This window comes from Bufo bufo, chromosome 3 (genome assembly GCF_905171765.1).
Source record: "Bufo bufo chromosome 3, aBufBuf1.1, whole genome shotgun sequence".
In the NCBI taxonomy this organism is placed as follows: domain Eukaryota; kingdom Metazoa; phylum Chordata; class Amphibia; order Anura; family Bufonidae; genus Bufo; species Bufo bufo.
Window position 1 is genome coordinate 10,794,963 of NC_053391.1, and position 17,289 is coordinate 10,812,251.

Consider the following 17,289-nt stretch of genomic DNA (forward strand, 5'->3'; position numbering starts at 1 on the left):
TACACTGCCATACAGGAGAGCGCTATGTGATGGTCCTTGTGTTCACTGCCATACAGGAGAGCGCTATGTGACGGGCCTTGTGTACACTGCCATACAGGAGAGTGCTATGTGATGGGCCTTGTGTACACTGCAATGGTAGAGAGCGCTATGTGATGGGCCTTGTGTACACTGCCATACAGGAGAGCGCTATGTGACGGGCCTTGTGTACACTGCCATACAGGAGAGTGCTATGTGATGGTCCTTGTGTACACTGCCATACAGGAGAGCGCTATGTGATGGGCCTTGTGTTCACTGCCATACAGGAGAGCGCTATGTGATGGGCCTTGTGTTCACTGCCATACAGGAGAGCGCTATGTGACGGGCCTGGTGTACACTGCCATACAGGAGAGCGCTATGTGATGGGCCTTGTGTACACTGCCATACAGGAGAGCGCTATGTGATGGTCCTTGTGTTCACTGCCATACAGGAGAGCGCTATGTGACGGGCCTTGTGTACACTGCCATACAGGAGAGTGCTATGTGATGGGCCTTGTGTACACTGCAATGGTAGAGAGCGCTATGTGACGGGCCTTGTGTACACTGCCATACAGGAGAGCGCTATGTGACGGGCCTTGTGTACACTGCCATACAGGAGAGCACTATGTGATGGGCCTTGTGTACACTGCCATACAGGAGAGCGCTATGTGATGGGCCTTGTGTTCACTGCCATACAGGAGAGCGCTATGTGATGGACCTTGTGTACACTGCCATACAGGAGAGCGCTATGTGATGGGCCTTGTGTTCACTGCCATACAGGAGAGCGCTATGTGATGGGCCTTGTGTTCACTGCCATACAGGAGAGCGCTATGTGACGGGCCTTGTGTACACTGCCATACAGGAGAGTGCTATGTGATGGGCCTTGTGTACACTGCCATGGTAGAGAGCGCTATGTGATGGGCCTTGTGTACACTGCCATACTAGAGAGCGCTATGTGATGGGCCTTGTGTACACTGCCATGGTAGAGATCGCTATGTGATGGGCCTTGTGTACACTACCATGGAGTGCTATGTGATGGGCCTTGTGTACACTGCCATAGTATAGAGCTCTGTATGATGGGCCTTGTGTACACTGCCATGATAGAGAGCGCTATGTGATGGGCCTTGTGTACACTGCCATACTAGAGAGCTCTATTTGATGGGCCTTGTGTACACTGCCATAGTAGAGAGCGCTATGTGATGGGCCTTGTGTACACTACCTTGGTAGAGAGCGCTATGTGACGGGACTTGTGTACACTGCCATACTAGAGAGCGCTATGTGATGGGCCTTGTGTACACTGCCATGATAGAGAGCGCTATGTGATGGGCCTTGTGTACACTACCTTGGTAGAGAGCGCTATGTGACGGGACTTGTGTACACTGCCATACTAGAGAGCGCTATGTGATGGGCCTTGTGTACACTACCTTGGTAGAGAGCGCTATGTGACGGGACTTGTGTACACTGCCATACTAGAGAGCGCTATATGATGGGCCTTGTGTACACTGCCATGATAGAGAGCGCTATGTGATGGGCCTTGTGTACACTGCCATACAGGAGAGCGCTATGTGATAGGCCTTGTGTACACTGCCATGATAGAGAGCGCTATGTGATGGGCCTTGTGTACACTGCCATGGTAGAGAGCGCTATGTGATGGGCCTTGTGTACACTGCCATGGTAGAGAGCGCTATGTGATGGGCCTTGTGTACACTGCCATGATAGAGAGCGCTATGTGATGGGCCTTGTGTACACTGCCATGGTAGAGAGCGCTATGTGATGGGCCTTGTGTACACTGCCATGGTAGAGAGCGCTATGTGATGGGCCTTGTGTACACTGCCATGATAGAGAGCGCTATGTGATGGGCCTTGTGTACACTGCCATGGTAGAGAGCGCTATGTGATGGGCCTTGTGTACACTGCCATACATGAGAGTGCTATGTGATGGGCCTTGTGTACACTGCCATACAGGAGAGCGCTATGTGATAGGCCTTGTGTACACTGCCATGGTAGAGAGCGCTATGTGATGGGCCTTGTGTACACTGCCATACAGGAGATTGCTATGTGATGGGCCTTGTGTACACTGCCATACTAGAGAGCGCTATGTGATGGGCCTTGTGTACACTGCCATGGTAGAGAGCGCTATGTAATGGGCCTTGTGTACGCTGCCATACTAGAGAGCGCTATGTGATGGGCCTTGTGTACACTGCCATGATAGAGAGCGCTATGTGATGGTCCTTGTGTACACTGCCATACTAGAGAGCGCTATGTGATGGGCCTTGTGTACACTGCCATGGTAGAGAGCGCTATGTGATGGGCCTTGTGTACACTGCCATGATAGAGAGCGCTATGTGATGGTCCTTGTGTACACTGCCATACTAGAGAGCGCTATGTGATGGGCCTTGTGTACACTGCCATACTAGAGAGCGCTATGTGATGGGCCTTGTGTACACTGCCATGATAGAGAGCGCTATGTGATGGTCCTTGTGTACACTGCCATACTAGAGAGCGCTATGTGATGGGCCTTGTGTACACTGCCATACAGGAGAGCGCTATGTGATTGGCCTTGTGTACACTGCCATACAGGAGAGCGCTATGTGAAGGGCCTTGTGTACACTGCCATACAGGAGAGCGCTATGTGATGGGCCTTGTGTTCACTGCCATACAGGAGAGCGCTATGTGATGGGCCTTGTGTACACTGCCATACAGGAGAGCACTATGTGATGGGCCTTGTGTACACTGCCATGGTAGAGAGCGCTATGTGATGGGCCTTGTGTACACTGCCATGGTAGAGAGTGCTATGTGATGGGCCTTGTGTACACTGCCATGATAGAGAGCGCTATGTGATGGGCCTTGTGTACACTGCCATGGTAGAGAGCGCTATGTGATGGGCCTTGTGTACACTGCCATGGTAGAGAACACTATATGATGGGCCTTGTGTACACTGCCATAGTAGAGAGCTCTGTATGATGGGCCTTGTGTACACTGCCATGGTAGAGAGCGCTATGTGATGGGCCTTGTGTACACTGCCATGGTAGAGAGCGCCATATGGCACGTGTATATTAAGCATCTAGCAAAGGGCCTGACATTTCTGTGATAAATCGACTTAGCTTTTCCAGCCTTGCTGCACACCAAGCTGGAGGACAGAATGAGGTCCCCCCCTCTGTGGTTACCCAATCAGATTGGCCCCGCTAAGGTGCGAGGTGTCCTACTTTCAAAGTTCAGCGCCTCAGTCAGGGGCACGATAATTACGACTGACTCGGATGAGCAGCATCTGCCGCGAGACGCCCATAAATTATTCACGTCGGCCTCATAGATTTCTCACTTGTGATAACAGTCGTGGCCGCCACGATTGATACTGTTTTGCTCTATTTCACAGCTAGAAAAAAAATTACGTAAAAAAACAATATGTTTTTGTAGAACGTAAAGATGATTTTGGAGCTTGGTCAAAAAGAAGCGATTCTTCTCGCCCCAGGAAGCCTCCATTGCTAAGGAAACGCGATGTTCTCCTAATATCCAGCCATTTTCAGAAGTGTCAAAACTGTCAATCAATTATTGGGGAAAGAAAACATATTGATTTTTTTTATTTTTTTTATTTTCTTGATCTTTTTTTCTTGCCAGTTGTTTTCAGTTTGTCTGTGGAGAAGGAGGAAGAAACTTGAGAAAGTATGGAAAATCAATGGACAACACCTCCTTCCGGGCATACGGTCCTGATCAGCTTCCTGGGGTTTGATGTGGATTTTGGCGCGGATTCTGCATTAAGTCCATTGACGTGAATGGAGTATCTGCCACCCTGTTCACACCTTATGGAGAATGTTCACACCTTTTTTTTAGTTGGCATGGAAATAAGTAGCGTGTTTCACATATTGTGCGCAAAAAAGATGAGGATTAGGCCAAGCGCTTGTGGAGCTGTTTCAAACTGCACATCTGCGGCCGAAATAAGTCACAGTGTCCATGCAGAAAATGGGGAAAAAAACAGTATTTTCAGGTAACCGCCAGTAGGCAGAACTTGGGTGCAAAGAGATTTTCACAGCTTCCATTGCAGTTTATGGTAACTATAAATTCCTATACACTGAGCTCCCCCTAGTGTTGGCTTCAGGCAGACAGCAATATAATATACTGTGTAAGGGCCCATTCCGACAGCCGTACGAACGGGTCCGCATTTTGCAGAACGGGTGCGGACCCATTACTTTCAATGGAAACGCAAAAGATGCGGACAGCACATGCGGATTCATGCGGATTTCTTCGCAGACTTCATGCCGACACGTGACACATGTGAATGGATCCTTACTTTTTTTTTTAAATGTCAGACTATAAGACGTGATGTGGACATATCCTTGGAAGGAAGTTTTATACATTGGCGGGGCAGGAGGGGAATTTTTAACACCCTGCGTTCCAGAAGTCCAGCGTTAAAAATTCACACAAAAAATAAATAAATAAATAAAAAATGAAAATCTTTTTCTGCATTTTTACAGCACCCAGTCCAGCTTTGAAAAGGGGTCATGGTCTCCAGAGACGTGTCGGATCGTGCGTCATTTCATTCATTTGGCACAAATTACGGCCGCCCAGGCTCCTGCAAAACAGACTTTAAAAATCCCCCTCATGATGAATCTCCCCTACTGAGAAAGAAGATATAAACTGAATAGATGCTCATATTGTTACTATGTTCAGAAGGTTGCCTAGCAACGACTTGTCTTCATACCCTAGTGCACAACATGTGATACAAATGTAGCTACATGTATAGAAAGAGTCACATGAAATTCTGTCTTCAATACAATAGACTGGCCCTTCAATACAATAGACTGGCCCTTCAATACAATAGACTGGCCCTTCAATACAATAGACTGGCCCTTCAATACAATAGACTGGCCCTTCCATACAATAGACTGGCCCTTCAATACAATAGACTGGCCCTTCCATACAATAGACTGGCCCTTCCATACAATAGACTGGCCCTTCCATACAATAGACTGGCCCTTCAATACAATAGACTGGCCCTTCAATACAATAGACTGGCCCTTCCATACAATAGACTGGCCCTTCCATACAATAGACTGGCCCTTCAATACAATAGACTGGCCCTTCCATACAATAGACTGGCCCTTCCATACAATAGACTGGCCCTTCAATACAATAGACTGGCCCTTCCATACAATAGACTGGCCCTTCCATACAATAGACTGGCCCTTCCATACAATAGACTGGCCCTTCCATACAATAGACTGGCCCTTCCATACAATAGACTGGCCCTTCCATACAATAGACTGGCCGTTCAATACAATAGACTGGCCCTTCAATACAATAGACTGGCCCTTCAATACAATAGACTGGCCCTTCCATACAATAGACTGGCCCTTCCATACAATAGACTGGCCGTTCAATACAATAGACTGGCCCTTCAATACAATAGACTGGCCCTTCCATACATTAGACTGGCCCTTCAATACAATAGACTGGCCCTTCAATACAATAGACTGGCCCTTCAATACAATAGACTGGCCCTTCAATACAATAGACTGGCCCTTCCATACAATAGACTGGCCCTTCAATACAATAGACTGGCCCTTCAATACAATAGACTGGTCCTTCAATAAAATAGACTGGCCCTTCAATACAATAGACTGGCCCTTCCATACAATAGACTGGCCCTTCAATACAATAGACTGGCCCTTCCATACAATAGACTGGCCCTTCCATACAATAGACTGGCCCTTCCATACAATAGACTGGCCCTTCAATACAATAGACTGGCCATTCCATACAATAGACTGGCCCTTCCATACAATAGACTGGCCCTTCAATACAATAGACTGGCCCTTCCATACAATAGACTGGCCCTTCAATACAATAGACTGGCCCTTCCATACAATAGACTGGCCCTTCCATACAATAGACTGGCCCTTCAATACAATAGACTGGCCCTTTCATACAATAGACTGGCCCTTCAATACAATAGACTGGCCCTTCAATACAATAGACTGGCCCTTCAATACAATAGACTGGCCCTTCCATACAGAAGACTGGCCCTTCAATACAATAGACTGGCCCTTCAATACAATAGACTGGCCCTTCCATACAATAGACTGGCCCTTCCATACAATAGACTGGCCCTTCCAAACAATAGACTGGCCCTTCCATACAATAGACTGGCCCTTCCATACAATAGACTGGCCCTTCAATACAATAGACTGGCCATTCCATACAATAGACTGGCCCTTCCATACAATAGACTGGCCCTTCAATACAATAGACTGGCCCTTCCATACAATAGACTGGCCCTTCAATACAATAGACTGGCCCTTCCATACAATAGACTGGCCCTTCCATACAATAGACTGGCCCTTCAATACAATAGACTGGCCCTTTCATACAATAGACTGGCCCTTCAATACAATAGACTGGCCCTTCAATACAATAGACTGGCCCTTCAATACAATAGACTGGCCCTTCCATACAGAAGACTGGCCCTTCAATACAATAGACTGGCCCTTCAATACAATAGACTGGCCCTTCCATACAATAGACTGGCCCTTCCATACAATAGACTGGCCCTTCCAAACAATAGACTGGCCCTTCCATTCAATAGACTGGCCCTTCAATACAATAGACTGGCCCTTTCATACAATAGACTGGCCCTTCAATACAATAGACTGGCCCTTCAATACTTCAGACTGGCCCTTCCATACAATAGACTGGCCCTTCAATACAATAGACTGGCCCTTCAATACAATAGACTGGCCCTTCACCCTTCAGGTCTCTTCTGCTCGGGCAACAAGAGATAGGTGTGAATTGTATCAAGAAGCCTGAGCTCCTGGGCCCCCATGCAAATTCTGCAACAGGGCCCCCAATTACCTTGTGAAGATTAGAATACTGGTGATGGTGACGTGATATGTGCCAAAGGGGGCTTTGGACTCCTCGGGCTGTGCCCCTTTACTTGGGGTGAAGAAGACCCAATGCTCTTCCCAAACTACGTGAGTCAAATGATGGTGGTTCTTGGTTCTTCTTGGCAATCTCATTACTGGCTGCTGTCACATTCTCCTTTTGGTGGGGCATAGAAGAAGGGAAACATGAAGACGGCCCTCACTCCCCTCCTATTCTGGTCCCATCCCCCTGCCTATGGTGATACAAGGAAGGAAGAGCAAGAACAAGGGCCACACTCCCCTCCTCTTCTGGTGCCAGCTACCATAATGCAAGGAAGTTCGGAAGGTGGACTGATGGTCAAGCTCCAGTTCTCACCAGATGAAATGATTCTCTGCGACCATTCATTATATCATATAAAGTCTAATAAGTTTTGAATCAAAGAAATAGACCCTAGAGACAAGTGATTAGCTCCAAAAGTCCCATGTTCCTTTGGGGCCCACTACAGGGTCAGAGTCTGGGCCCAACAGTCTGACCATGACGGGGATGGTGGTGGGAACAAGAGGGGTGCAGATTGCTAAGGGCACCTCTCTCCTCTACATACGCCCCTCCATGCGGATTATGTCCCTTATGGATACATATGACATATACACCAAGTGGGGACCTCCTCCACCTCATGTATCAGCAGTGACAATACATACAGCACGGCGAGTGTACTCTGGAGACGAGCGGCGCCCTGCCACTAATGACGCTGTCCATTTACAGCTGTCACTCATCCTGCTCTGTAAAAAGCCGCCACATAATGACTCTATTCTCAGGTAATAAGAGGGAGGGATAGCGGAGGAAAGAGCACCTGCAGAATAGCAATTACACCCCAGTCACATTACATCCAGATGTAGCAGAGCTCAAATCGCTGTTTCATCTCTTCATTTTGTGCCAAGTGTTAACCGACTGAATACAGATAATCAGACAATTACCGGAGTCCAAGGAAGAAGCCGCATAAGCAGTGAAAATGACAAAGTCTTATCTGCGGCATCTGAAGAGGAGTCAAAAGTCAAAAATCGCCCTGATGTCTGTAAAATTATCTGTCTGTCTATCTATCTATCTATCTATCTATCTATCTATCTATCTATCTATCTATCTCATATCTATCTATCTATCTATCTATCTATCTATCTATCTATCTATCTCTCTATCTATCTATTATCTATCTATCTCATATCTATCTATCTATCTATCTATCTATCTCATATCTATCTATCTATTATCTATCTATTATCTATCTCATATCTATCTATTATCTATCTCATATCTATCTCATCTATCTATCTTATCTATCTATCTATCTATCTATTATCTATCTATCGATCTATCTATCTATCTATCTATCTATCTTCTATCTATCTATCTATCTATCTATCTATCTATCTATCTCATATCTATCTATCTATCTATCTATCTATCTATCTATCTCCTATCTATCTATCTATCTATCTATCTATCTCATATCTATCTATCTATCTATCTATCTATTATCTATCTATCGATCTATCTATCTATCTATCTATCTATCTTCTATCTATCTATCTATCTCCTATCTATCTATCTATCTATCTATCTATCTCATATCTATCTATCTATCTATCTTATATCTATCTATCTATCTATCTATCTCATATCTATCTATCTATCTATCTATCTATCTATCTATCTATCTCATATCTATCTATCTATCTATTATCTATCATCTATCTATCTATCTATCTATCTATCTATCTATCTATCTATTATCTATCTCATATCTATCTATCTATCTATCTATTATCTATCTATCTCATATCTATCTATCTATCTATCTATCTATCTATCTATCTATCTATCTATCTATCTATCTATCTATCTATTATCTATCTATCTATCTATCTATCTCATATCTATCTATCTATTATCTATCTCATATCTATCTATCTATCTATCATCTATCTTCTATCTATCTATCTATCTATCTATCTATCTATCTATCTATCTATCTATCTATCTATCTATCTATCTATCTCATATCTATCTATCTATCTCTCTATCTCATATCTATCTATCTATCTATCTATCTATCTATCTATCTATCTATCTCATATCTATCTATCTACCTATCTATCTACCTACCTCCTCTCATACATCACTGCAGGGGTCTCTCGCGGTCTCATTGTACAGACGTCCCCCCTGCTCCTCTATAATATTCCGTTCATAGCCGGCTGTCAGTTTATGATTCATTGCAGAATTACGGCTTCCATTAGTGTAATTCCCCCTCTGTTTACTGGGACATGTTGAGGACAAACACCTTGAACCATAAATTCCTCACTTCCATCCCACGAATTGATAACTATATAATACTCTCATTTCTATGACGGATAATAAATCAGGCTGATTCCTCGTCGTGGGCAGGGATTTACAAATTAAGAAATATTATATCCCAATTATCCAGAGATGTTTCATATTTGCCGGTATAGAACGCCTGATGCAGCGACTCTGTCCGTGCAGTCGGTGACGCATCCTTCTGTAGACTCAATGGATATTTCTACCCCCCCCCCAGCGTATCCTGTATGGAGGATGATTAGTTGTTGTGCTCTTTGGATGATGTCTACGTTTCCTGGAGAGATCACAGGAAGGTATAAGGTGCCATACAATAGACTGCCTCTCCATACCGCACAGACTTGTTTCACATCTGTCCCAATCAAATGACAGGAAGAGGTCGGACACCTTCAGGATGCAGAAATAAATGGGACGTCTCGGTGTAATTAGAGGACGGCACCAGGACATGTTTGACAGTGCAGGATCAACATTTACGAGTCAGAAGAAATGGAACAAACTGACCGGAATGGTGACCATGCTGCAGTTTTTGGGGGGTAATGGCAGACATGTCACCTCCGTGATAAGGGGAGACAATGTTTTGCACAAAAAAATTCTGTGAGCCCACAGGTTTCTTATTATACCAAATCTGAGATTCTGTGCTGATAAATATTACATTATCCATGTAACATATACAGTGGTCTATATCTCCTGCACAGATATAGTTCTTTCTGATAAAATATTTCCTACTTACAGCCACCATTAGGGGGAGCCCAGGAGCCTACTGCATATTGTTTATACATTCAACTATGCAGTAAGCTCCGGAGCTCCCCCTCCTAGTGGTGGCTGTATTTATATGTATATATTAAGCTCCTGAGCTCCTCTAGTGGTGGCTGTATATATCTGTATGCAGTAATCTCCTGAGCTCCCTCTAGTGGTGCTGTATATATTTGTATGTAGTAATCTCCTGAGCTCCTCTAGTAATGGCTGTATATATCTGTATGCAGTAATCTCCTGAGCTCCCTCTAGTGGTGGCTGTATATATCTGTATGCAGTAATCTCCTGAACTCCCTCTAGTGGTGGCTGTATATATTTGTATGTAGTAATCTCCTGAGTTCCCTCTAGTGATGGCTGTATATATCTGTATGTAGTAATCTCCTGAGCTCCCTCTAGTGGTGGCTGTATATATCTGTATGTAGTAATCTCCTGAGGTCCTCCTAGTGGTGACTGTATATATTCGTATGTAGTAATGTCCTGAGCTCCCTATAGTGGTGGCTGTATATAACTGCATGTAGTAATCTCCTCAGCTCCCGCTAGTGGTGGCTGTATATACTTGTATGTAGTAATCTCCTGAGCTCCCTCTAGTAATGGCTGTATATATCTGTATGTAGTAATCTCCTGAGTTCCCTCTAGTGGTGGCTGTATATATCTGTATTTAGTAACCTCCGGAGCTCCCTCTAGTGGTGGCTGTATATATCTGTATATAGTAATCTCCTGAGCTCCCTCTAGTGGTGGCTGTATATATTTGTATGTAGTAATCTCCTGAGCGCCCTCTAGTGGAAAATGTATATATCTGTATGTAGTAATCTCCTGAGGTTCTCCTAGTGGTGACTGTATATATCTGTATGCATTAATCTTCTGAGCTCCCTATAGTGTAGGCTGTATATATCTGTATATAATATTCTCCTAAACTCCCTCTAGTGGTGGCTGTATATATCTGTATGCAGTAATCTCCTGAGCTCCCTCTAGTGGTGGCTGTATATATCTGTATGCAGTAATCTCCTGAGCTCCCTCTAGTGGTGGCTGTATATATCTGTATGTAGTAATCTCCCGAGCTCCCTCTAGTGGTGGCTGTATATATCTGTATGTAGTAATCTCCTGAGCTCCCTCTAGTGGTGGCTGTATATACAGTGGGGGAAATAATTATTTGACCCCTCACTGATTTTGTAAGTTTGTCCAATGACAAAGAAATGAAAAGTCTCAGAACAGTATCATTTCAATGGTAGGTTTATTGTAACAGTGGCAGATAGCACATCAAAAGGAAAATCGAAAAAATAACTTTAAATAAAAGATAGCAACTGATTTGCATTTCATTGAGTGAAATAAGTATTTGAACCCTCTAACAAAAAAAGACTTAATACTTGGTGGAAAAACCCTTGTTTGCAAGCACAGAGGTCAAACGTTTCTTGTAATTGATGACCAAGTTTGCGCACATTTTAGGAGGAATGTTGGTCCACTCCTCTTTGCAGATCATCTCTAAATCCCTAAGGTTTCGAGGCTGTCTCTGTGCAACTCTGAGCTTGAGCTCCCTCCATAGGTTTTCGATTGGATTAAGGTCCGGAGACTGACTAGGCCACTCCATGACCTTAATGTGCTTCTTCTTGAGCCACTCCTTTGTTGCCTTTGCTGTATGTTTTGGGTCATTGTCGTGCTGGAACACCCATCCACGACCCATTTTCAGTTTCCTGGCAGAGGGAAGGAGGTTGTCGCTCAGGATTTCACGATACATGGCTCCGTCCATTTTCCCGTTTATGCGAATAAGTTGTCCTGTGCCCTTAGCAGAAAAACACCCCCAAAGCAAAATGTTTCCACCCCCATGCTTGACGGTGGGGACGGTGTTTTGGGGGTCATAGGCAGCATTTTTCTTCCTCCAAACACAGCGAGTTGAGTTAATGCCAAAGAGCTCTATTTTGGTCTCATCAGACCACAGCACCTTCTCCCAGTCACTCTCTGAATCATTCAGGTGTTCATTGGCAAACTTCAGACGGGCCTGCACATGTGCCTTCCTGAGCAGGGGGACCTTGCGAGCCCTGCAGGATTTTAATCCATTGCGGTGTAATGTGTCTCCAATGGTTTTCTTGGTGACTGTGGTCCCTGCTAATTTGAGGTCATTAACTAACTCCTCCCGTGTAGTTCTAGGATGCTTTTTCACCTTTCTCAGAACCATTGACACCCCACGAGGTGAGATCTTGCGTGGAGCCCCAGAGCGAGGTCGATTGATGGTCATTTTGTGCTCCTTCCATTTTCGAACAATCGCACCAACAGTTGTCACCTTCTCTCCCAGCTTCTTGCTAATGGTTTTGTAGCCCATTCCAGCCTTGTGCAGGTCTACAATTTTGTCTCTGACATCCTTGGACAGCTCTTTGGTCTTTCCCATGTTGGAGAGTTTGGAGTCTGCTTGATTGATTGATTCTGTGGACAGGTGTCTTTTATACAGGTGACTAGTTAAGACAGGTGTCCTTAATGAGGGTGACTAATTGAGTAGAAGTGTCTAACCACTCTGTGGGAGCCAGAACTCTTAATGGTTGGTAGGGGTTCAAATACTTATTTCACTCAATGAAATGCAAATCAGTTGCTATCTTTTATTTAAAGTTATTTTTTCGATTTTCCTTTTGATGTGCTATCTGCCACTGTTGCAATAAACCTACCATTGAAATGATACTGTTCTGAGACTTTTCATTTCTTTGTCATTGGACAAACTTACAAAATCAGTGAGGGGTCAAATAATTATTTCCCCCACTGTATCTGCATGTAGTAATTTCCTGAGCTCCCTCTAGTGGTGGCTGTATATATATATATAGAAGCGATGAAAAGAGGGCAGCACTCCGGTCTTGTGATGAAAATAAGGTGAAATTTATTACACCCAAAAGCAATGCAGCATTTCAGCTCTCTCAATGGACCTCTAGTGGTGGCTGTATATATCTGTATGTAGTAATCTCCTGAGCTACCTCTAGTGGTGGCTGTATATATTTGTATGTACCAATCTCCTGTATATATCTACAGTCAGGTCCATAAATTATGGGATATCGACACAATTCTAACATTCTTGGCTCTATACACCACCACAATGGATTTGAAATGAAACAAACAAGATTTGCTTTACCTGCAGACTGTCAGCTTTTATTTGAGGGTATTTACATCCAAATCAGGTGAACGATGTAGGAATTACAACAGTTTGCATATGTGCCTCCCACTTGTTAAGGGACCAAAAGTAATGGGACAGAATAATAATCATAAATCAAACTTTCACTTTTTAATGCTTGGTTGCAAATTACAGCCTGAAGTCTGGAACGCATAGACTTCACCAGACGCTGGGTTTCATCCCTGGTGATGCTCTGCCAGGCCTCTACTGCAACTGTCTTAAGTTCCTGCTTGTTCTTGGGGCATTTTCCCTTCAGTTTTGTCTTGAGCAGATGAGCAGATAATATTGTCCGAAACACTTCAGAATTCATCCTGCTGCTTTTGTCAGCAGTCACATCATCAATAAATACAAGAGAAGCAGTTCCATTGGCAGCCATACATGCCCACGCCATGACACTACCACCACCATGCTTCACTGATGAGGTGGTATGCTTAGGATCATGAGCAGTTCCTTTCCTACTCCATACTCTTCTCTTCCCATCACTCTGGTACAAGTTGATCTTGGTCTCATCTGTCCATAGGATGTTGTTCCAGAACTGTGAAGGCTTTTTTAGCTGTCGTTTGGCAAACTCTAATCTGGCCTTCCTGTTTTTGAGGCTCACCAATGGTTTACATCTTGTGGTGAACCCTCTGTATTCACTCTGGTGAAGTCTTCTCCTGATTGCTGACTTTGACACACATACACATACCTCCTGGAGAGTGTTCTTGATCTGGCCAACTGTTGTGAAGGGTGTTTTCTTCACCAGGGAAATAATTCTTTGGTCATCCACCACAGTTGTTTTCCGTGGTCTTCCGGGTCTTTTGGTGTTGCTGAGCTCACCGGTTCTTTCCAAGAATGTTCCAAACAGTTGTTTTGGCCGCGCCTAATGTTTTTTCTATCTCTCTGATGGGTTTGTTGTGTTTTTTCAGCCTAATGATGGCTTCACTGATAGTGACAGCTCTTTGGATCTCATCTTGAGAGTTGACAGCAACAGATTTCAAATGCAAATAGCAGACTGGAAATGACCTCTGGACCTTTTATCTGCTCATTGTAATTGGGATAATGAGGGAATAACACACACCTGACCATGGACCAGCGGAGAAGCCAATTGTCCCATTACTTTTGGTCTCTTAACAAGTGGGAGGCACATATGCAAACTGTTGTATTTCCTGCACCGTTCACCTGATTTGGATCTAAATACCCTCAAATTAAAGCTGACAGTCTGCAGGTAAAGCACATCTTGTTCGTTTTATTTCAAATCCATTGTGGTGGTGTATAGAGCCAAAAATGTTAGAACTGTGTCCATGTCCCAATATTTTGGACCTGACTGTATATGTAGTAATCTCCTGAGCTTCCTCTAGTGGTGGCTGTATATATCTGTATGCAGTAATCTCCTGAGCTCCCTCTAGTGGTGGCTGTATATATCTGTATGTAGTAATCTCCTGAGCTCCCTCTAGTGGTGGCTGTATATATCTCTATGCAGTAATCTCCTGAGCTCCCTCTAGTGGTGGCTGTATATATCTGCATGTAGTAATCTCCTGAGCTCCCTCTAGTGGTGGCTGTATATATCTGTATACAGTAATCTCCTGAGCTCCCTCTAGTGGTGGCTGTATATATCTGTATGTAGTAATCTCCTGAGCTCCCTCTAGTGGTGGCTGTATATATCTATATGCAGTAGTCTCCTGAGCTCCCTCTAGTGGTGGCTGTATATATCTATATGCAGTAATCTCCTGAGCTCCCTCTAGTGGTGGCTGTATATATCTGTATGTAGTAATCTCCTGAGCTCCCTCTAGTGGTGGCTGTATATATCAGTATGTAGTAATCTCCGGAGCTCCCTCTAGTGGTGGCTGTATATATCTATATGCTGTAATCTCCTGAGCTCCCTCTAGTGGTGGCTGTATATATCTGTATGTAGTAATCTCCTGAGCTCCCTCTAGTGGTGGCTGTATATTTCTGTATGTAGTAATCTCCTGAGCTCCCTCTAGTGGTGGCTGTATATATCTGTATGTAGTAATCTCCTGAGCTCCTTCTAGTGGTGGCTGCAGATAACCAAAATGTTATATATTGTCTATGCAGAGTATTTGGAACAATGTACCTGAAGACCAAAACTCTAACCCCTGTTAGAAGATATCATGCCATGAATCCACACAGATTTATTAATACTTTTAGAGTAAACATTGCTTTCAGTCATATAATAATTCAAATGAGCTGTAAAGCTGACCATTGATATTTGTCCACCAGAAATTCTGAGCACCAGAAATGTGTTCAGAGCTGATATTTTACAAGCGAGGACCAAAAAAATGAATGCTGATAATATCATGAAGTGCATTAGTGCTCATCACCGGTTTATGTCATTATCAATGGTAGAAATGACGTGCAGGAATAATAATGGTGAGGATCCCATGAAGTGCACTTGTCACTTACTGGGAGATTCACTTCAGTCATTTTCTTGGACGCTTTTAAGAATCTGCTTCAGAAACAGCGAGTGGTTCTTAATGGAACTCTTCAGGAAAAGTGAATACACTGAGGGGTGCCTTGTGGGGGCAGAGCAAGACACAAGAACACCAAAGACAGAATTCTTGTGTTATGCCCCGCCTCCTCAGGTCCAGGAAAAAACAGGTCAATTCTGATCTTTATACTGGACACAACTATTACTACAGAGCTTTTCCATGTCATGTGCAAGGGCAACAATGCAATACCAACATTTTGCAAAGTGATTCAGTTAAGTCATGCAATAGGTAACTCTTCCATGAAGAGTCCTTGAAGGGGTAGATAAACCTTGAATGAAAGGTTGTGGAATGAAAGGTCATGCAACATTCAGGCATATTGCTCACCATTTTCAAGATCTCTGCTTGATTTCAGTGGACAGAAATATTCTTGTTTATATGCTGAAAATCCTTTATGACCTGATGCTTCTCGAAGAGAGTTTGTCACAATTGCATCTATTGTGGACAATCCTCTGTGATGTGGGTGGCCCAGGCTACACTGATACATTGTAACAAATGAGAGATATTTATACTGCTGATGTTTATATCTCAAAAAGGATTGTTAGGACCATCGTTTTTCAACCTTAGTCTCGTGTACCCCATGCCATGTCTCCAGGGTTAAGGTATGGTCACAAGCTTGAGGGTATATAATCTGTTTTGAGTATGGGGTATATTGCTTAAAAAATTGAGAAACTTAGGTCTACACTGCATACAACTGTGCCTCTACAGGTTTCATCCTTTGCAAATAAGCATAGATGTTTCCATTCACTGACAGCCTACAGAGCTCTTGGAAATGGCGATGAATTGCAACATTGGAAAGTTGCAGGACATTTTTCTCTACATTGATTAAGCTTTATTTACCCCTACTCCTTGGCCTCTCCATGTTGGAGAGAAGTTTATACCCCCCTTCCCCAGTATTTTAGAATGTGTCCACCTGTTGGGTTCAGATGCCTCCAAGTGATGATTGGATCTGGGCGTCCATTAGCGATGCACACCAGAGTCACGTTGCTTCCTTCGTTCACAGTGATGTCCGCGGAGATGTTGGAGATCTTTGGTGGAACTGGCAAAGAAAAGAACAATATAAATATTTCAGTAAATCATACACATCACATTTGATACATTGTTTCAGACTTTACACTACTCTATAAAACAGGTGGAGGGAATCCTCCTGCTCAAGCTTTGTATGGAGTCATAATGCAACACCCATAGAAGTATAAGAGCAGTCATTGAATATCCATATGCCTCCAATTCCATATAACTTCTGTTGGACTCGCAAAACCGTTGGCATTGTATGTTCATTGCTTCTAATGGAGAACAATGCAGTTCGGTCTGGAAGCACCATGCAGCAGCTTCTGGAGCCTCTACGCTACCACAGTATGGAGCAGTTGGAACGTCCTGTGCTTGTTGCTCATCTCTCTGCCACATGAATGGAGTCTTACACTCTGTTCACACATCATTGGTTTAGGATGCACTTATCTTCAAAAACAAGAGTGAAGCCAGTAATCTGGAAAAGTGCCATCAAAATTAAACTCTTTGAGGTTTTGGATGAAGAAAAATGCTAAAAGGCTACTTGTGATGGAGACAATGACTTTAATTAGCTGGCGTCCTCTCCATTAACTGCCATTGGACTTCTGAAATCGGCTATTTTTGGAATTCCCATAACAGTGAATAGAAAGGACACCACATAAGCA

General features: G+C 43.8%; 1 protein-coding gene across 3 annotated transcripts in view; it reads right to left on the reverse strand.

Moving 5' to 3' along the window:
• Nucleotides 1-17,289, reverse strand: part of LOC120994382 (limbic system associated membrane protein) — a 695,952-nt gene that overhangs the window by 226,124 nt on the left and 452,539 nt on the right. For all 3 annotated transcript variants that reach the window (XM_040422903.1, XM_040422902.1, XM_040422900.1), the window contains exon 3: nucleotides 16,533-16,658. In XM_040422903.1, the coding sequence (XP_040278837.1) occupies nucleotides 16,533-16,658 (126 nt within the window). The remainder of the gene's footprint in view (nucleotides 1-16,532; nucleotides 16,659-17,289) is intronic.